The sequence below is a fragment of the Thrips palmi genome, unplaced genomic scaffold (genome assembly GCF_012932325.1).
Source record: "Thrips palmi isolate BJ-2018 unplaced genomic scaffold, TpBJ-2018v1 HiC_scaffold_2, whole genome shotgun sequence".
NCBI lineage: Eukaryota > Metazoa > Arthropoda > Insecta > Thysanoptera > Thripidae > Thrips > Thrips palmi.
Window position 1 is genome coordinate 8,468,666 of NW_023144629.1, and position 20,414 is coordinate 8,489,079.

The 20,414-nt window shown below is 62.1% G+C and overlaps 1 protein-coding gene across 2 annotated transcripts in view; it reads left to right on the plus strand.

The window, feature by feature from the left end:
* LOC117647531 (ras-GEF domain-containing family member 1B-like) overlaps positions 1–20,414 on the plus strand; it is a 110,494-nt gene that overhangs the window by 44,401 nt on the left and 45,679 nt on the right. For both annotated transcript variants that reach the window (XM_034389306.1, XM_034389307.1), the window contains exon 4: positions 3,883–4,020. In XM_034389306.1, coding sequence (XP_034245197.1) covers positions 3,883–4,020 — 138 coding nt within the window. The remainder of the gene's footprint in view (positions 1–3,882; positions 4,021–20,414) is intronic.

Sequence of the window (20,414 nt, forward strand, 5' to 3'; positions counted from 1 at the left end):
GGACCGCCGACCACCCGGACGGGGGGGGGGGGGGGGGGGGGGGGGGGGGGGGGGGGGGTTGGTGTTGTGTGGGTGGTTGGGGTTGCGGCGTATGTGGGGGGGTGTGTTTGTGGTGCCTTTCTGTGTGTGTGTGGTGGGGGTTTGTGTTGTGGGGGGGGGGTGGTGTGTGGGTGTGGTGGGGGGTTAGGTGGGTGTGTTTTTTTTTTCCCCGGCCGCGGAACGGCGCAGCCGGGGAAAAAAAAGGGAAGTGGGCGGTGGAGCGGGAAACGGGAGTGTTTTCCCAAAACAAAGCGGGGGGAGGGAGGGCCGACCCCGGAGGGAAAGCGCCCCATGGCCAGGGGTTACGCGAAGTTTTACCGGAAAAAGGGAACCTGGTTTTCCCGGAACCAATGGTGAAAGTTCTTTTTCTGGGCCGGGAATGTTTTTACCGTGCAGCGAGACCGCGGCGAAAATTGTGGCCTGAAATGAGTATCAGAGAATGGGTGCTGGTCACCCTGTCGAATTTGGGCGCCATGCTTTCTGGACGGGCGTCTCAGGGGCCACGACCCCTGGCCCGGCTGGCCTGACTGCCAGTCCGCGCTGTTGTTGGACGAAGCAGAGACGCTGGCAGGGTGCGCCTCGCAACCCCCGCCCCGCCTCACCCCGCCTCACCCCGCCTCTCGATACCTGGCGTTGTTCCCAATTCGAGTTCCATAAGCCCCTCGCTCGCTCTGGAGCGTGCCGTGGCGGTGCGCGGCGGGGCGTGGCGGGGCGTAGCAAGTTGGAGGCGGTACATTAGGAACAGCGACGCCCCAGCCTCCAGGATCCCGTTGAGCCTGAGCCCCGGCAGGCCGTCCGGGCCGTGTAGCGCGGCGCTGCAGCGCGACGGCACCACAGTGGGCCAGCAGACCGGTGCCTGCGGTCAAAACTCGAGACGCGTTTTGAGCTCCAGAGTCGCTGAATGGGACTCGAACCGAGCGTGTGACCCCACCAATGGATTGCTCGTTCGGAGAGCTATCCATTGGTGGGGTCGCACGTTCGGTTCGAGTCCCATTCAGCGACTCTGGAGCTCAAAACGCGTCCGGGATTTTGGCCGCCTCCACCGGTCTTCTGGCCCACTGTTCGTCGTGGCCTCGGCGCGCCCTCCGCCTCCATTCGGGCAAGTTGCGCCGTTGGTCTGACGGCGGCCTCGACGGCCTCATTGCGCCATGGCTGCTGCTCGCCCCGCACGCCGTCGCCCTGATGACGCGCGCGTTACGCCCCTAGTTGCAGTGTCGACGCGGTGCTCGTGCGAGCTTAGCTCGCGCTGAGCTTTTGAGCCATGCGCGGAGGCGGGGCGGGACGGGGCGGGGCGGGGCGGGGTGGGGCGGGGCGGGGCGCGCGTCCCCCTAGATTACGAGGGCCATACCCGCTGTCTGCACTGACGGGGCCACACTTACTCTTTGCTTAGCCCCGCAATGCGCCACCGGGCGGCCAGGCGGCGCCACCATCGTCGTCGTCGTCGTCCGCCACTGCCCGCGCCGCGCACTGATGCGTCCTGATCGGCGTGGTCCATGGCGGTAGCGTGGCGGTAGCGTGGCGGTAGCGGGGAGCTGCTAACCTCCAAATAGCTCCGCTGTAAAACCTTACGAGGTCCCGGGGATGGGGGTGGGGTGCGCGTCGCCGGGACGTCCGCCCTCGTTCCAGTGTAGCGGGCGGCCGATCAGGGCGGCGGCACGGCGGCGGCACGGCGGTGCTCCGGGATGGCGACGGCGCTCCAACATGTTTTCGAGCTGCCGGTGTCCGCGCGGAAGGATGAGAGTGGCGGCGGCCGGTGTGTCCGGATAGTTTATCGCGTTGTTGTCCTTCCTTCTCCCTCATGCTCGTCCTGTCCGGGCCCTTCTCTCCTCGGGTCTTTCTCTCTCTCCTCTTTTCCCCCTTCCCCTCTCTCTCCCCCTTTTTTTTCTTCTCTCTCTTTTTCTCCTCTCTCTCTCTCCCCCTTCTCTCCCCTTTTCTCTCTCTCGCTCTGTCGCAATTCCTCCGTTCGATCCCGTTTGTTGGGCGTGTCGCTGAGCGCCGAAATTTTCATCTATCGGGTGCGTGCCTGCAGACACAGCGTGGGTGTTTTTTTGCCCCCTTCCCTGCTCTCCCACTTTTTTTTTCCCGTCCATTTCTCTCTTTCCCTCTCCCTCTTTTTCCACGCGCTGCTTGTTATCCTACCGCGGAAAATAAGGAGGGGCCGCGATTCGGCGAACAATCGCCCGGAATTGGTTCGGAGCGGTGTCCGCTGTCCAGCGCCCCCCGCCCCGCCCCGCCCCCGCCTTGCCGGAGAGTGTCCATTACGGGGCGGCCCCACACAGCGCCCCGCCCCGCACCCCGCGCACCAAGAATGAAAGGCCGGCGACCAAGGAATGACTCTCGGCTCGCCTCATTATTGTGATTGAGAAGTGGCATGAAGGCCGTCTCTCTCGCACTCGCGGGGCGTCCCGCCTCGGTCCCGCCGCGGAGCGAGAGAGACAGCGTCGGTGTCCGGAATGAGCCTGGCGGGGTGGGGGGACGGGGAAGTTGAATCCCTGGGCGAGTGCGCGCGCCCGGATTATGTGATTCTTACTTTTGTTGTTTTTCTTCCCCCGCGGGAAGCGAGGCCCGGTGTTCGCCTCGGTGTTGGTCTCGGTGGCGATGCGCGCGGTGGCCACATCCAGGGCTGGGGGACGGGACGGGACGGACGGACGGATTGCGTCGTGAAGGGAGGGGAAAAGAGGCTCCACCTTGGGACTCTTTCTTGGCGAAGGCATGGCCACGGGACGGCGTGCCCGAGCGTGTGCGTCCGGTTTCCCGCCAGAAGGGGCCCGGAGGACTGGCCAGCCCTTGGGTAGCCCTCGGTCGGCCCTCGGCTCCCCAGTGGGATGCGCCCCCAGCCTCCGGCCCATCCGCGGGGCCATTGCACAGTGGGCCAGAAGACCGGTGGAGCGGCCGAAATTCGAGACGCGTTTTGAGCTCCAGAGTCGCTTAATGGGACACCAACCGACCGTGTGACCCCACCAATGGATTCCTCATTAGGAGAGCAATCCATTGGTGGGGTCACACGTTCGGAGCGAGTGCCTATGAGCGACACTGGAGCTCAAAACGCGTCAAGAATTTTGGCCGCTCCACCGGTCTTCTGGCCCACTGTGCGTTGGTGAGACACGGCGACGCTGCGACACTGCGAGTGGCGCCTGCTTCGGCCTGCCTAGGGCGGCCATGGCCTAGGCCAGCACAGCCAGCACAATGGCTGCTCGTTAGGGCCGCCGAACCATTTTTAACCCTTCGCCCACCCCGCCTCGCCCCGCCCCGCCGGCGTCCCGAGACCCATCGATGCCTTCGGCTCGGGGTCCACTAGTCCACTGTACGACCGACTTCCGAGGACTCTTCTCGCTCCCCAGTGTGGCTCGCACAACACAAATCCGTCTCGCGGATTCGAACCTGTGTCTTCCCTCTCCGGTTTCTCTTTATTGTTGTTTTTTTGGTCAAGGAGAAAGTTTGAGAAGTCGCGCGAAGGGCCGAAGCCGAAGGGAGGACCTGCGGGGTCAACTTTTGAGCGGGGACTCGAAGTAAACAAGACAAACAAAGGAACAATTACCTGAGTCGGCGCTAACGATCCCTACAGTGGGCGTCGCCGATTCGTCACTCGTCGGCGACGCGTCGCACAGTGGGCCAGAAGACCGTTGGAGGCGGCCAAAACCCCGGACGCGTTTTGAGCTCCATAGTCGCTGCATGGGACTCGAACCGAACGTGCGGCCCCACCGACGGATTGCTCTCAGAACGAGGCATCCATTGGTGGGGTCACACGTTCGGTTCGAGTCCCATTTAGCGACTCTGCAGCTCGAAACGCGGAGTGAAGTGGAACTGAAACTGAACGACCTCGTTCGTTGTGTGCTTCGGCAGGGCGATGCCGGTCCGTCGGGCTGCCAGTCCCAGGCGGGGCCTTCCGGCATGCAGCTGAAGCGGTCCTCGTCGCGGCCATGCAACGTGCCGGGCTGCACGCAGTGTGGGCCGTGCGCGCGCCAGCGGCCCCAGGAACACGTGAGTTGGAAGCATGTTTAGCCAAAGTCTCTTCTTGTTTGCGTTTTCGTCGCGCCCTGCCTTTTTTGTTTGCGTTTTCACCCGACGGAGCGCTGCTGCTGCAGCTGCTGTGCTCTGCGCTTGTTGACCGCGTCTGCCATCTTTTCATTTCTGTCGTTCGGGCGCTGCTGCCGCCGCAGCGGACTGCGCAGGAGGGAGGGGATCCCCCCCCCCTTCCCCCTTCCCCTCCCCCGGAGCGCCACCGCGCCTCTTTCCCGGCACCCAAGTGCGCGGCCCTGCCGGGTCCTGCGTGCCATCAAACGCCCCCAGCAGACGCAGGGATAATCAGATTTGGGGCGCACTTGCCAGCCGGGCCGGGGGGCTGCGGGGCTGCGGGGGCCCCGCCGGGGGCTCGGCAGGACGGTCCGGGGAGCAAAATGAAAGGCTGTGGTGCTTTGGCAGACAGTCGTCGTCCACGCACTCGGCGTCCGCATGGTCTGCATGCATGCCGGCCTTCGTTACCGTGGTTACGGCGCTGTGGCCCCGAGGCCGAGGACCCCGAGGACCGCGTTGACTCCGAAGGACCGCGTTGACCCCAGAGGACCGCGTTGACCCCGAGGACCGCGTCTACCTCGAGGACCTCGAGGGCCGCGTTGACCCCGAAGGACCGCGTTGACCCCGGAGGACCGCGTTGACCCCGAGGACCGCGTTGACCCCGAGGACCGCGTTGACCCCGAGGACCGCGTCGACCCCGAGGACCGCGTTGACCCCGAGGACCGCGTTGACCCCGAGGACCGCGTTGACCCCGAGGACCGCGTTGACCCCGAGGACCGCGTTGACCCCGAGGACCGCGTTGACTCCGAGGACCCCGAGGATCGCACGCGGCTCGCCAACGCGACGACGATGCGGTGGACTCGGCGCTGCATTTTAACGGCAGCACGGCTGTGGCACTCCCGCGGGATGGGATGGGATGTCTTGAAGGTTATGCTCTTTGGCGACGAGGGTCTGGGCGGCCGTGGCGTCCGGGATGGGGCCTCTGGTTTATGTGGTGGTGGCATTTCACAGCCCATCAGCCACGCACGGCGGCACGGCGACCCGGCGGCGTGGCCTCCGCCCGGGCCAGGCTCGGCAGTGGAGGCCCCTGCCGACACTTGGCACTAGCTTAATTTGGCAATCAAACTTGGCAGCCGCGCACCGCAACCGGGCTTGCCTTCCGCCCAGCGGAAAAATTTCGCTCGACAATTTTCAAGGCTGCAGACTCAAAAAAAAAACACCGTTTTTGACGAAGCCGCCGACCAACGTGGCGTTAACTGCCGTGGGAATGGACTCGAGTCACGGCGCTTTCTGTTGTCGGGTCGTGTAATCCGATTGAGTCGCGGCCCAGTCCGTCGACGCCCGCTTTCAAAGTGATCCCGTCCGCCCCCTTTAGGCCCGTCCCGCGCATCGCGCTGTCTCTCTCGCACTCAGGGGAGAGAGTGTGTGTGTGTGTGTGTGTGTGTGAGAGAGAGGAGAGGAGAGAGAGAGAGAGAGAGAGAGAGAGAGAGAGAGAGAGAGAGAGAGAGAGAGAGAGAGAGAGGCGGGTGGCGTATGCGCTGCTCCCCGGGCTGATAGCCTCGTCGAACCTCGTTTCCTTTTTGTTTCTCGTTTTAGCGCTTAATTTTTGCCGCGTTGTATCTGGCCGTCGCCAAGCGGGCCGCACCGGCCGTGCCTCTGCCGCCTTTGCCCAAATGAGTGGCCGCCGCCTTTGTGCTCCGCGTTGGCGGCCGTCCAGCGCGCTGTCCTCCCCCCTCCCCCTCACCAGGTGTGCCACGGGCCGCCGGGTGGCGCGAACTAGGGCCGAACTACTCGCGCGGAAGGAGCCCAGCCATTGACTCGCCCAAAAGCGGGCCGCCTTGCCGATTTCCGATTTCGAACCGCCGGCGGCCTTTTTGCCCCCCTGGGCGGTAGTCGGACACGGAAGTCCGGACGCGTTTCGCACCGTGCAGGAGCGATGGCGCTCCGTGAGTGCGAGGGAGAGAGAGACAGAGTGGCGACGGCGATGTGAGGGATCGCTCCCCTGACGCGCCACTGTGGTCCAGAAGACCGGTGCTCTACAAACTGAAGTGTGCACTCAGTATGCATCTACAGATGCATACTTGCAAGTACACACCTACAGATGCGTACTTAGCTGAGTACACATCTACAGATGCATACTTAGCTGAGTACACATCTACAGGATTGCATCTCCGGACTAGCTGAGTACACATCTGCAGATGCATACGGGGTTCGATGCATTGTAGGTACTCAGCCAAAGCTCTGTTGATGTGTACTCAGCTGAGTATGCATCTGTAGATGTGTACTCAGCTAGGTATGCATCTGTAGGTGTGTACTTGCAAGTACACATCTGTAGATGCATACTGAGTACACACTTCAGTTTGTAGAGTGGAGGCGGCCAAAATTCGAGATGCGTTTTGAGCTCCAGCGTCGCTAAATGGGTCTCAAAACGAACGTGTGGCCCCACCCATGGATTGCTCTCCGGACGAGGAATCCATTGGTGGGGTCACACGTGCGGTTCGAGTGCCATTTAGCGACTCTGGAGCTCAAAACGCGTCTCGAGTTTGGCCGCCTGGCCCACTGTGCGCGCCCGGCTGGCCGGCCGCAGGGAGCGCCCGCCGACGGCGGCGTAGGCCACCCGCTCGGCAGAGCGGCGCGGCGGGGCGGGGACGGTCCACCTGCCATTACCATTACCACTAAGGGCTAGACCACACATGATCGTATGCCAATTCGGGCCCGACACATGCTCGCCTGCACTGCAAAACGAGACAAGGTCGTCCTCTACCTGCCGGGCGGCCGGCAGCCTGCCAGCCCGGCAGCCCGAGAGGAGAGGCGAGACGAGCCAAACGCTCAGCGACAGGCGTGAGACACGCCGCCCCGGGTAGACGGAGTGAAACAGAGCGAGACACGGAGCGAGACGCAGCGCGCGTCCCCAATCGTTTTCTCGGCGACGCCGTGTCGTTGTATGCAGAGTCCTCAGTGGAGTCCTCCTTCCCGGCCGCCGCGCGCAAGTGGGTCGACTTTTCCTCCACGTCGCCCAGTTTCCTAGACACACACTCACCAAGACACACACACACACACACACTCACCGACACACACACACACACTCACCAACACACACACACACACACTCACCCACACACACACACACACAATGCACCGCGGGGTTCCCCCGGGAGGAAGCGGGAATCCGGGAATCCGCGGGGGTTCCTCGGGGCACTTCGTCACAGGGGCCAAGGACTCGGTCGCGTGGGCGAGGCAGTGTGTGAGTAAAGGGAGGGGGGCGCGGGCGGGGGAGGGTGTCCCGTTCAAAGGGAATGCCAGATCTGAAGGGCCCCGCGTAGCCGCGTACGGTTTGGCTGCAGTCTCAAGGTGGCGTCCACGTGGTGGCTCTCGGGGGCCGGCTGGCTGCCTGCCTGGCTGCCTGCCGCTGCAGATGGAAAACCGGGAGGGGTGGGGCCGGGGGGGGGATTCAAATTCGCGTCCTCGGCCGCCATGCAGTCGGTCTCCCCACTTATAAACGGTCCCCTCGTAATCGAGTCAGCAGACCAACTTTTTTTAATGGTATTCATTAAAAAAAATATTTGGAGCGTCTTCCGCGAATCACGCATTCCTGCCCGGGAATGAATGCGTAACGCGGAATGCTAAGACCAGACGCCTGCCGGTCTCATTCCGAGAGTCGTTTTCGTCGCTCTGTCTCTCTCGCACCCGTATGGGACGTCCCGTGAGTGCGAGAGAGACAGAGCGACGAACGCGACCCTCGCAGCGAGTCCGCTGTCGGCGTCTCGGTGTGGGGAACGTGGCCGGGCGTCATGTCGCAAGGTCCATCTTTCTTCCCTTTTTCCTCGTGCCCCTCGCGGGACGGCGCGGGACGCACAGTGGGCCAGAAGCCGGTGGAGGCGGCCAAAACTCTAGACGCGTTTTGAGCTCCAGAGTCGCTAAACAGGCCTCGAACCGAACGTGTGACCCCACGAATGGATTCCTCGTCGGGAGAGCAATCCATTGGTGGGGTCACACGTTCGGTTCGAGTCCTGCTTAGCGACTCTAGAGCTCAAAACGCGTTTAGAGTTTTGGCCGCCTCCACCGGCATCTGGCCCACTGTGGGACGGCAGTAGCAGGCAGTGTAGTGCCGGTTTCGCCGGTTAGCATTCAGCCGACGAAGCGTTCCTTCTAAATGCACCCCCTCCCCCCCGCCCGCGCGGCCAGGTGCGAACTGGGTCAGGATGGGGTCGAGAAAAATGGAGAGACTCTCCCCGGAGGCCAGTCCACCACAAGACCTCCAACTTTGCGAAGCGGCGGAGCAAAGGGCGGAGCGTGGAGGGCGAACGGAGAAAGAAGAAAACCAAAAAAAAAAGAGGAGGAAGAAGAAAAAAGATTGAATTGGCAAAGTCTGTCTTGTTGCCGCGTCGCCGCCATGCAGCGCGTGGAGGTGGCGGGCGGTGGCGGGGAGGGTCTTGTCGGGGAGGATGAACTGTTAAGGAGTTGCGCCCGGTTGCTGCCCCTCCCTGCTCCCGGCCTCCACCGCGCACTCACCTGGTCGTCGACGTGCGCGCCGCGCGCCGCTCCACTCGCTGGAGATGCCGCACAGTGGGCCAGAAGACCGGTGGAGGCGGCCAAAACTCTAGACGCGTTTTGAGCTCCAGAGTCGCTAAACAGGACTGTAACCGAACGTGTGACCCCACCAATGGATTCCTCGTTCGGAGAGCAATCCATTGGTGGGGTCACACGTTTGGTTCGAGTCCCATTTAGCGACTCTGGAGCTCAAAACGCCTCTAGAGTTTAGGCCGCCTCCACCGGTATTCTGGCCTACTGTGCGGCAAGTGCTCGCCGCGCTCGCCCCGCGTACGGGGCACTGCAAGTCCCTACCCCTTCCCTCCCGCTCTCGCGCGCTCGTTCTTACATCCGCTTAGCGCGGTCTGCACTGCCGGCGAAGAACGCCCCAAGTGCTTTGGCGGTGCCGTTAGGGGCGGGGCAGCACAGTGGGCCAGAAGACCGGTGGAGGCGGCCAAAACTCGCTAGACGCGTTTTGAGCTCCAGAGTCGCTAAATGGGTCTCGAAACGAACGTGTGACCCAACCCGCATGGATTGCTCTCCGAACGAGGAATCCATTGGTGGGGTCACACGCTCGGTTCGAGTCCTTTTTAGCGACTCTGGGTCTCATAAACGCGTGTAGAGTTTTGGCCGCCTCCGCCGGTCTTCTGGCCCACTGTGGGCGGGGTGGGGCGCAGCCGCACTCGGCAGATTGGATTGAATTTTTGCAGTGCGTTTTGCTTGCTAACCTCTTTGTTGGGGGCTGGCGTGCCAGCAGGCCGGCAGCGTGCGTGGGGTGGGCGGCGCTGTGTCTTGCACGGCGCGGCGGCGGCGGTCCCCACAGGACTGACCCCACCGGGGGCCTCCCCCCTCCCCCTCTCACCGGCTGTCACCGGACACTCGCTGGCGGGTGCAGGCAGGCCGGGGCAGGCCGGGCGGCAGCCGCCCCTCATTTGAATATGCATTTAGAGCGGAGGCAGGGTTGCCGGGTGTGCCGCCCCGCCCCGCGCCGGACCGATCCGTGTTTCCCTGCTGCGGCCGCCCCGCCCCGGGAGGAAAGGGCACTTGGTGTCCAGCAGCAGGGCCGGCAGGGCGCCGCGCTAGTCTGCGAGTGGTCCAGTTGGTCTGTTTCCGCCGAATCAGTGAATCAGTGTTTCGCTCGGAGCGTGGCGCGAGGCGGCGAAGTACCGCCTGACAAACACGCCACCGCAAATTGAATTGCCCCGCCGCGGCGCGCCTGCAGCGCCTTCAGCGCCTTCACCCTTTATCGCGTTATTCCAAGTCTCGCGCCCTCTCTCTCTCTCTCTCTCTCTCTCTCTCTCTCTCTCTCTCTCTCTCTCCTTTTTTTCCGTCGTGTTTTTCTGTTTTCCCGTCGGGGATGGCGCGCCACGTGTTCGCACGGCCGCCTCGCCGCGACCCCCGCGATCCCAATGCGATGGAGGGCTTGGCCGGCCGCCAGGATAATACCGAAATGATGACTGTGCGAAAAGGAAACGAAAGGCCGGAATTCGCGCGCCGGGGCGTGGCGGGGCGGGGCGTGGCGGGGCGGGGCGTGGCGGGGCGGGGCGGGGCGGGGCGGGGCGGGGCGGCGTGCCGCTTGTTTGCCAAGGCGGCTGGCTGTCCCGAGGACCGGTCTGCTTGTAAAGGGGATGCATGGGGGTCGTGCTGCGGGGCCCGCCTTGGCCTGCTTGGCCTGCTTGGCCCGCTTGTCGGCCTCCGAGGCATCACTCTGAGCCACGGCTACAGGCCACGGCTACAGGCCACGGCCGGCGCCACATCAGTCCTCGTTCGGGTGAATACTGCTTCAACCCCGCCACGTCCCGCCACGCCCCGCCGTGAGGGGGAGGGGGCGACGTGAGTCGAATCCGGGCCAGCGCGGCCCGCGACTCGCGCTGCTAAGGAGAAAAATGTGCACCCCGCTGCTCCGCTGGCCCCTCCCCTCCCCTTCGCGAGGCTAGGCTGGGCTTGGCCGGGCGCGGCGAGGCTAGGGCTGGACGGCGGTGGACGGGGACGGTAAGTGAGCGATGTGCAGTAAAGGTTGATGAAAGACGGCGACTTTTTGCCCCCCCCCCCCTTTTCTCCCCGAAACGCCACTCCGAGCTGCAGTGGAGCCAACGGCTGGGAGGTGTGTAGGGACCCCGGAGGGACCCTGTAGGGACCCGGGAGACTGGAGACTACAGGGCGACCCGCCCGTAGACACCACACGATCGATTTCGTTCGGTGGTTGTCCTGTCGACAAGCGGGCTCGAGAACTGTGTCGAAAGCACCTTTTTTCGCTTTTGAACATTTCATTGAATAACTTTTTGTAACACAACTTGTTACTGTTTGAGTGCAAGCTATATAGTAGCACCTGTACGCACGTTGGAATCTTGAACAGAACAGAGTTCGTTTCTTGGACGTCAGCGCGGAGACGTTGAGTGAGTGTGGGAGCGGGGCTCGACCCAGGAAGCGAGTGCGGTGCAGTTGACTGGGACTGCATATCTGCTGAATCGGGCGGGGTGGGGCGGGGCGGGGATCGTGGTTGGCCACCCAGCATAAAGGGTTGCAAACTATGCCAGGGACTAGAAACTATGTGAGGGGAGCGCCTGCGCCTGCAGCGCGCTCTGCGGAGGGGTGGCGGCGACTTCGGGCAGCTCCAGACCTCCATGCCGTGCGACCGAAAGACGCACTCATTCCGAAAGCACCGGCCTCGTTCCTACTTCCGCGTCCCGCAGACTGATCCCGTCGCCCTGTCTCTCTCGCACTCATGGGGCGTCTCCTACTGGTGCGAGAGAGACAGGGCGACGAAAGCGACTCTCGGGATCAGTCTGCAGAAAGAACCACAGCCACTAATGAGTGTTGTTAATCAAAGAACATTCACTGGTTGCTCTGGGAACAAGGACGAAGTGTGCGTGCGCGTCTCTGTCTCTCTCGCACTCGTGCGGCGTAGCGCGGGGGTGCGAGAGAGACAGAGCGACGATGGGAGCCATGTAAAGGACGACTGGCAGGACAGGAAAAGAGCATTACATGCGGCGGAGAATTTAATCTACGGCCTGCCTTTTGGTTTGCGGCCCCGCCCCGCCCCGCCCCGCCTTGCCATGTGTCAACGTCAGGCCCAGCCTCACTTCCTGCGACGTGCGGCTTTCCGTTCTTCTCGAATGTTTCGCCGTTCCTTTCCATTTTTCCTCCATTTCCTTGTTTTATATCTAAAAACAAAAACAAAAAGAAGGCATATTAGTCTAGGAAACCCTTTAGCAAAACAGTTTTCAGGCCGAGCTCGGCTCAAACAAAAGCTCGAGGTAATCGAAGACAAATCGGACAACAAACGGAGCTTCGAGATGTGTGTCATCCTCTCGGGTCGCCCCACGAGTGCAAGAGAGGCAGAGCGACGAAAGCGACTCTCGGTCTGCTGTTCCTTCCCCCGCCAACAACGCTCGCCTGAGTGCTTTGCTTTTATTAATACTCTCGGAATGTACTTCCTCGCGCCACGCCGCCGTCGGTGCAGCGTGGTGGAACGCGGGGCGCGGCGTGGCGCGGCCAGATCGGCATAAATATTGTTTAGGACCTCCGAGCGGGCGTGCGGCGGGGCGGGCCGGGGCGGCAGATTTAGGATGATGGGGATAATGAATACGCCTGTTAACGCCGTGCCGGGAAACGCCCTGGGAACGCCTTGAAACGCCAAGGGAACGCCCTGGGAACGCCCTGCGAACGCCCTTGGAACGACTTGGGGACGCCCTGGGAACGCCCTGGGAACGCCCCGGGAACGCCCTGGGAACGCCCTGCTCGGAGAACGAGGCGAGCGAGTCGGCCGGAACGCGAGCACACTGCTGTGGCGAAAAGAGAAGGAGGGGGAGGGGTGGAGGGTGAAAAAATGGCGGACTTACTTAATAAGAAGGCGGTGCCGAGTGGTTTTCCGTGTGAGCCAGCCGCGCCCGCTTCTTGGGCGGGCCGCGGCGGTCTGACGGACCGTGGCGCGGGTTCGAGTCCAGCAGCAGCCGAGGCAGCCGCCGGGAGTCGAACCCGGGCCACTCGGCTCCGGCTGGCCGCATCGTAATCAACTCATCCACGGCGCGGCCCAAGTTTCCTCCTGTTTGGCTGCCGATGCACGTACCCGCCTTTCCGTGCGGCCGGAGGGCCCGGCCTCGCATCCGGTGGCGGCGTGGTGGTGCAGGCGGGCAGGCAGGCAGCCAGGCTGCCAGGCAGGCAGGGCCAGAGCCGCCCTCCCCGATGCGGGTCAGCGGGCATTTCATTAGCAGGGATGGCGGCGATATGGACGCTGCAGCCGCAGTGGCGTGCGCAGGGGGGGGGTCAGGGGGGTCATGACCCCCCCCTTTGGCCACTAGACAGCCGCCTGGAAGGTAGGCAAATTGCGTCACTTTCCCCCTGTAAGTAGGCAAAAAGCATGGCCTGACCCCCCCCTTTCTAAATTTCTGCGCACGCCACTGTGCAGCCGGGAAAGTTGCGGTGTGGGGCCGTTACTTTCACACACACACACACACACACACACACACACACACACACACACACACACACACACACACACACACCTACACACACACTACAACTCGGTGTCGCGTAAACTTAAACTGTTCGGCCGCGCGCGCGCGCACCGCCTCGGTGCCTCGCCCCGGTCAGGTGAGGCGGCGCGTTTGGCGTTTGTTTTGCTGTTTGCGCTCGCGGTGCGCCACGCGCCGTGTTATGCCAGAGGAGGGGGAGGGGGGAGCCCCGGTGGACTGGCGATGAGAGAAAATGCGCTGGTGAACGGCGCTGCAGAAGGGAATCGCGTTGTTTCCGCCGAGGGCCGCGGCGCCGTGGCTTGTGGCGCGTAGTGCATGCGCTCTCTCTCTCTCTCTCTCTCTCTCTCTCTCTCTCTCTCTCACACACACACACGGGCGAGCATTTGCGCGTGTGTGTGCGTGCCGGGCCAAGCATTTCCTCCTCGCGAGTTTACAGAGCCGCGTGAGTAGCGCCAACTGCCAAGGGCGGTATGGGTCGTCGTACGGCTGCCGGGGCTTGTATCGCTTCGATGGATATGTTTCCCTAGTCCGTCCGTCTGTCTATCTGTCTGTTCGTCTGGCTGTCCGTCGTCAGCCTCGCCCCCCCCCCCCTTCCCCCTCGTCCGGATCATCAACGCACCGCACGCGTTGCGTAGCGTTGCGGAGAGGCATTTTCTACTTCTTCATTTGCGCCCCCACTCTTCCTCTGTCTCTCTCTGTTTTTTCGGTTTGTTTCGTTTCGTGTCGGCGGCTGCACGGTGCGGCTCAATCCGTGCTCCGATTGGCTGATTCGCGGCCAGGGTTCGCTCCTCGCGGCCACCAGGCGGACTGGTCCCGAAAGTCGTTTTCGCCGCTCTGTCCCTCTCGCACCGATACGGGACGCCCCGTGAGTGCGAGAGAGACAGGGCGACGAAGACGACTCCCGGCAGGGCGGCCAACTCCTTCTCCTTCCGTTTTCGAGTCGGGCCGGCCAACTTGCGAGCTTCCCGGCCTTTCCCTCCCAGCCGCGGGAAAGTTGGAGGGAAAGCGGACTGAGTAATGTGCGGTGGTGCTCAAAGAGGGCGCCACGGCGGCGTGCCTCTCCTCGGCGTCGTGCCTGGGGCTGTTCGGGGCCTCATCAACAATGTCGCGCGGGAAGATCCTTTGTAATTTCCTTCCCTGGCGCCCCTGGCGGCGGCCTGGCCCTGCAGCACCCTGCAGCCTGGCCCGGCCCTGGCGGCGAAAAGCCCTACCGAGGACCAACACGCCGAGACCGCGAGCAGCGCAGCGGCGCAGCAGCGCCCCGGTGGCGGCACACTGATTCCGAGAGTCGTTTTCGTCGCTCTGTCTCCCTCGCACCCATACGGGACGCCCCGTGAGTGCGAGAGAGACAGAGCGACGAAAACGACACTCAGTCTGCAGCGTCGCGTCCTGGAGCACGCCGTGCTCGCCGTGCTGCATCTCCCCCCCCCCCCAAGCCCAGGATCAGCCCCCGCCCCCGCGGCCCCCGTCCCGGAATCGCAGCGCGGCGTCGCTTGATCCGGCTTTCCGCGGGGTAAACGTGCCCCTACCGCCGGGGCGTGGGTTCAAATCCCCATACCCGCTCCACTTTTTTTTTCCACCCGGGTGCGCGATTTTGCGTTTTCTGTTTTTCTTCTTCCCCGTTTAAGTGGGGGTCTGTTGCGGCAGCGTTTTCAGGACGGGCGAATAAAAAAACGCCCTGGTTGCTGAGCGAAGCGAAGCACCCTTTTTGGGGATTTTAAATAGCTCATTTGTCCGCCCCCCCCCCTGATACCTTTAGTTTACAAGGGGTATCTTCCTCTGTTTATTTTTACTATATTCATATGCGTATACATAGTCAAAGTCCATAGTCCAAGCTCTATAGTCCAAGCTCTATAGCCCCAAGCTCTATAGTCCAAGCCCCTTGTCCAAGCTCATAGTCCAAGCTCCATAGTCCAAACTCTATAGTCCAAGCTCCATAGCCCCAAGCTCCATGCCAAGCTCCATGTCTAAGCTCCATAGTCCATATTCTATAGCCCCAAGCTCAATAGTCCAAGCTCCATAGTCGTACCCCAACTTCATAGGCCATTTAGTTTGAGAAAAAGATCTGTCGCGAGTAGGGTATGATCTTTCGCGAATAGAGGAAGATCTGTCACGAGCCCGTTGGGTTAGGTTAGGTTTGGTTGGATCTTTTAGTTTGAGAAAAAGATGGGTCGAGAGTAGGGAAAGATCTGTCACGAGTAGAGAAAAATCTGTCACGACCCCGTTGGGGTTGGGTTTTGGGGTTGGACCATTTAGTTTGAGAAAAAAATCGGTCGAGAGTAGGGTAAGATCGTCACGAGTAGAGTAAGATCTGTCACGAGCCCGTTAGGTTGGGTTTAGGATTGGTTGGAACATTTGTTTTAGATTATTAAATAGCCTTCCGTCGTTTCAAGGAGAAACCACCCATTGCCGAATCACAACCCTTTGCGCAAAAGCATACTTCCTGGCTATCCCCCCCCAAAAAGAAAAGGGGCTCATTTTCAAAAAAAAACCAATCCAAATTTACTACTGATGAAAATGCATTTCCATCTCCAGCAGAACCAGCTCAGCATCAAGGCCAAAGGGCCCTTTCCCCCTGGCTTTTTTATTGGCAGGGGCGTCAGGGCCGGGCAGAGGTGCGCGGTGCGCCCCCCAAAGGGAGAGAGGAGAGAGAGAGAAGAGAGAGAGGAGAGAGAGAGAGAGAGAGAGAGAGAGAGAGAGGGGGGGGAAGGCAGGGGAGGCAGAGAGCGAGAGGTCACGGGGGGGCGGGCGGACCCTGTCGCCGCCACAGCCCCCACACTTTTGGGCCCTGTATATAGTTCGCACGCTCGGAAAAAAAATTATGCTTTGTCGTTTTGGGAAATCGGCAACGGGCTTGGCTGCGGCGGGTCTAGCAGGGGGCAGGCAGGCAGCGCCCCAGGAGGGCTTAGGGCCGTGGGGGGCCTTTCACTTTTGGCTGGGGGATTTTGTCGGCGAAAGAGGGCGAAAGAGGCAAGATTTTTGGGCGCGCTGTGTCGCCCAGGCCCGGGCCGGGCAGGGTGAGCCGCGCAGTGCCCCGCATATGCACCCCGTTGTTGTGTACAGAAGGGGTCGATCGGAGATGGGCGGTGCTCTCTCTCTCTCTCTCTCTCTCTCTCCCCTCCCCTTTTCCCCCCCCCCCCCCCCCCTCCCTTTTCTCTCGCTCCCTGGTTCGACACTCGTCTGCGCAAGTGGCGGGCTCGAGAGCTTTGAGGCCCGACAGGCCCGGGGGAACAAGGTTGAAAAGGGGCGAAGCTGCCCAGCGATTCAGAAGAGTCGTCGGGTCGCTCTGTCTCTGTCGCACTCGCGGGGCTCTCCGCGAGGGTGCGAGAGAGGCAGCGCGAGGCTCGGCGAGGCCTACTGCCTTACCGGGCCGGGCCGCGCCGGGCCGCCAATGAAAGCATCGAGACCCGCGGAGGAGCGGACTGATTCCGAGAGTCGTTTTCGTCGCCCTGTCTCTCTCGCTCTCGCGGGGCGTCCCGTAGCGGTGCGAGAGAGACGGAGCGACGACCCTCGGAGTGAGTCTGCAGGCCGCGGGCTGGATCCAGCATCCAGTCGTATTACCGCTGGACCGAAACGAAGCACTGCCTTTGATAGGGACGGGAAAAAAAGGGGGGGAACGGCCACAAATAGTTGAATCGAGTCTTGCGGAGTCGCTTTGGGCTGCCGGTCTGGGCGGCGCTCAAACTTCCAGCAAGACGCGCAGCGACGCGCGGCATCGTCATCTCGTTTCGCGATGAGCTGCCTTAGAGTGGGCAGGTGGGCGCGGAACGGGCCGCGGCACAGTGTGCCAGAGACCGGTGGAGGCGGTCAAAGAACCGGACGCGTTTTGAGCTGCAGAGTCGCCAAACAGGACTCGAACCGAAGGTGTGACCCCACCAATGGATTCCTCGTTCGGAGAGCGATTCATCGGTGGGGTCACACGTTCGGTTCGAGTCACATTTAGCGACTCTGGAGCTCAAAACGCGTCCGGTATTTTGACCGCCTCCACCGGTCTCCCGACCCACTGCGCAATGGCAGCGCGTCTATAGGCAGAGACTCTCCACCGCTGCTCTATTTATTGGCGGGCAAAGAGGGTGCTCCACTTATAGGCGAGCAAAGGCAGCGAGTAGTCAATTTGCGGTGTGGTGGCGCGGCGCGGACCGACCGCGAGGCGGGCAAGTTTTTGACACGCCGCTGCTACCCTTTTTAAGTAATTGAATTTGTTCGGGCGCGCGGTGGAGGAAAGAGAGAGAGAGGCATCGGCGCGGGGCGGGTTCGGTGGAAGAAGGAGAGAGGGAGAGGCATCGGTGGGGGGAACAAAGGACAAGCTTCGCGAGGCCTGGAATAAGGTTTGAAGGAAAGAGATTTTGGAGCGCTGCTCGGCTCGGCTCGGCGCGGCACAGCTCTGCACGGCACGGCAAGCAAGGGAATGAATGTTTGTGAAGGAGGGGAGTGCAGTGGCCACGCTCCATTGAACTCTGTATGTGCTTCATCTCCCTCTTCGTCGTCCCCGTCCTCGTCGTGCTCGCCGTCCTGGACGCACTGCACTCTGTTTGCAGGGCTTATTGATGCCAGCGGGCCAGCAGACTGATTCCGAGAGACGTTTTCGTCGCTCTGTCTCCCTCGCATCTCTGCGGGGCGCCCCGAGGGTGCGAGAGAGACAGAGCGACGAAAGCGACTCTCGGGATCAGTGTACAGGCCAGGCAGCCCAGCCCAGCCAGGCAGTGGATAACGCCGAGTGGAACACGCGTCTGGCCGGGCCGGGCCGGGCGGGGGTGCCGAGTGGCGGGCTGGTAGGGCTCTTTGCACGATCGGCTTCCTGAGAGTGGCTTTCGGCTCGCTGTGCCAAGAGTGGGGCACGGTGGTATCTCAACGCGCTGCGGAGGTCGACGACGACGACGGCGTGCGCCTAACAGTCGACTGATTCAGAGAGTCGCTCTGTCTCACTCGCACTCACGGCGCGTCCCCTGCGGGTGCGAGAGAGACAGAGCGACGACGTGTGGAGCACGGCGTGTCATTCCATTCCGGGCGACAAAACGCCGCGGAATGAGTAACGAGACAAAGCGAAACCGATTCACACACACACACACACACACACACACACACACACACCCGCCACGGCGAGCAGTGTAGCGGTTAGCAGTGTTTCGCCGCCGCAAACGCCTCGGCCCCGGCGTGGCGGGAACGGCGTGTGGCCCCGCAAGGCCGCAATTACAAACGGAACGATGATAAATAAAGTGGTATCGGGAGGCGGCCTGGGCCGAGGCCTGGGCCGTGATTCAGGGAGGCGTGAGTGTGCATTCCAATTCCTGTAATGTGTGTGTGTCGTTCGGTCGGAGAGCAATCCATTGGTGGGGTCACACGTTCGGTTCGAGTCCCATTTAGCAACTCTGGAGCTCAAAACGCGTCTAGAGTTTGGGCCGCCTCCACCGGTCTTCTGGCCCACCGTGGGACGCTAGGCCTGGCCTAGGCTGCGACGCTTGGCCGACGACTTGATGAGCCCGTGGATGCAGAAGGAGTCTCGGCGAAATGGACAGGGCTGCCGGATTGTATTCAAGGGAAATGATTTAATAAAAGGCCCCGCGTCGCCCCGCCCCGCGCTGCTGCTGTTGTGCCTGCGAGGCCTGCGAGGCGTGGTTATAAACGGACCTCGGATTTAATTTCGAGGGAGTCCCGAGAGGCCTGGGGCTAGGCGGCCTGGCGGCCTCGCGACCCGCGCCGCCCTGGGGTCGCGCCGAGCCGCCGACGCCGAGCCGCCGACGCCGAGCCGCCGACGCCGAGCCGCCGCCCGGGACCGACACCGGCCCCAACCCCCGCGGGGCCCTGGCGCTGGCCCTGGCCAGGCCTGCAGACTGTTTCCGAGAGTCGTCTTCGTCGCTCTGTCTCTCTCGCACTGATGAGTCGTCCCCTGTGGGTGCGAGAGAGACAGGGCGGCGAAAGCGACTCTCGGAATCAGTGTGCTGGCCCCGCAGCAGGAGCACCGCCAAGGGGTTGGCCGTTGGTTTGAGAACGCCGTTCGGGTCGCCTCTCCGCTTATCGCAGGGATGACGGCTCGAGTTGGACGCGGTCATTACTGGCGCAGTAGTTTTGTTTTTGTTTTTTGAGCGATAGCGCGCGACTCTCTCTCTCTCTCTTTTACTCTCCTCTCTCTCTCTCTCTCTCTCTCCTCTCTCTCTCTCTCTCTCTCTTTCTCTCTCTCTCTCTCTCTCTCTCTCTCTCTCTCTCTCTCTCTCTCTCTCTCTCTCTCTCCTCCCCTCGCGTGGCGCCGCCTTGCCTGTTAAAACAGCGTCAGTTGTAAAAGGAACGCGATGCTGCCGCCCCCGCGTCCCTGTCCCTGTTCGCGCCGTTCGCCGGCGGCCTCAGGGTCCGCGCCTCGCCCCTCTCCCACACTGTGGGCCACACACCGATACAAGTAATGTGATTACGGTTTTATGACCTATATTCAGGATTAGCCAATAACTTTTACCACGCGGCCATACCCACGTCACCGCTCCAGCGTCGCTTCCCCGGAACAAACGCGCGCGCGCACACACACACACTCACACACACACACACGCCAAAGGAATGGCCAACACGGGGCAGGTCGCGGCGACTGGCTTCCCACAATCCATCCCTTCCCTCGTCATGCGGATTCTGCTCCGCTGCGGCCGTTTTGGGGATGATCGAAGTGGCCCTCCGAGTCATAGCGAGGCACCCCGCCGTCGTCGCCACACCTGGAGGCCCGTCGTCGTGCTCTGCAAAGCTCGGCGTCGTCCTGGAGACTCCAGTGCTGTTTCCAGTAAAGACTCCATTGTAGACTCCAGTGGAGACTCCAGTGGAGACTGTAGGGGAGACTCAAGTGTACACTTCAGTGGAGACTCCAGTAAAGTCTCCAGTGAAGCGCGCGCCACACCCTTTGCTCGCCATTGCGTTCTCTCCCTCTCCTCTCTCTCTCTCTCTCCTCGCGGTGCCCCAGTTCGGAGTGACCGACGCGCCTCGTCGCCGCAACGCGAGATTGGTTTTATTTGTGTCGGGATTTCAACGCCCACATTTTTGTTGTTGCTGTTGGTCCGGACGATTGTTTTTGTTTATTTTTTCCCGCCGTGCCGCCCCCTCTTCCCGGCCGTTTATCCCCCTAATGGAGGGAGGGCGACAAGGAGAGAGAGGGGCGGTAGGGGGCTCACTTTGATGCTTGGGATTGAATCCCTAATGCAGGCGGCAGGCAGTATCCTTGTTAGCCCTCCCCCCCCCTGTTTTCGCGACTTCCTGGACCCGATTCGCCGATGGCAATTTGGACCCTGCACCTGAGTAAGCCGCCCGGTGTAGCCGCCGGCGGCGAACGCAGGCGGCCAAAAAACACGACAAAGGGGGAGAAAAGAAACATGAAGCATGACGTTT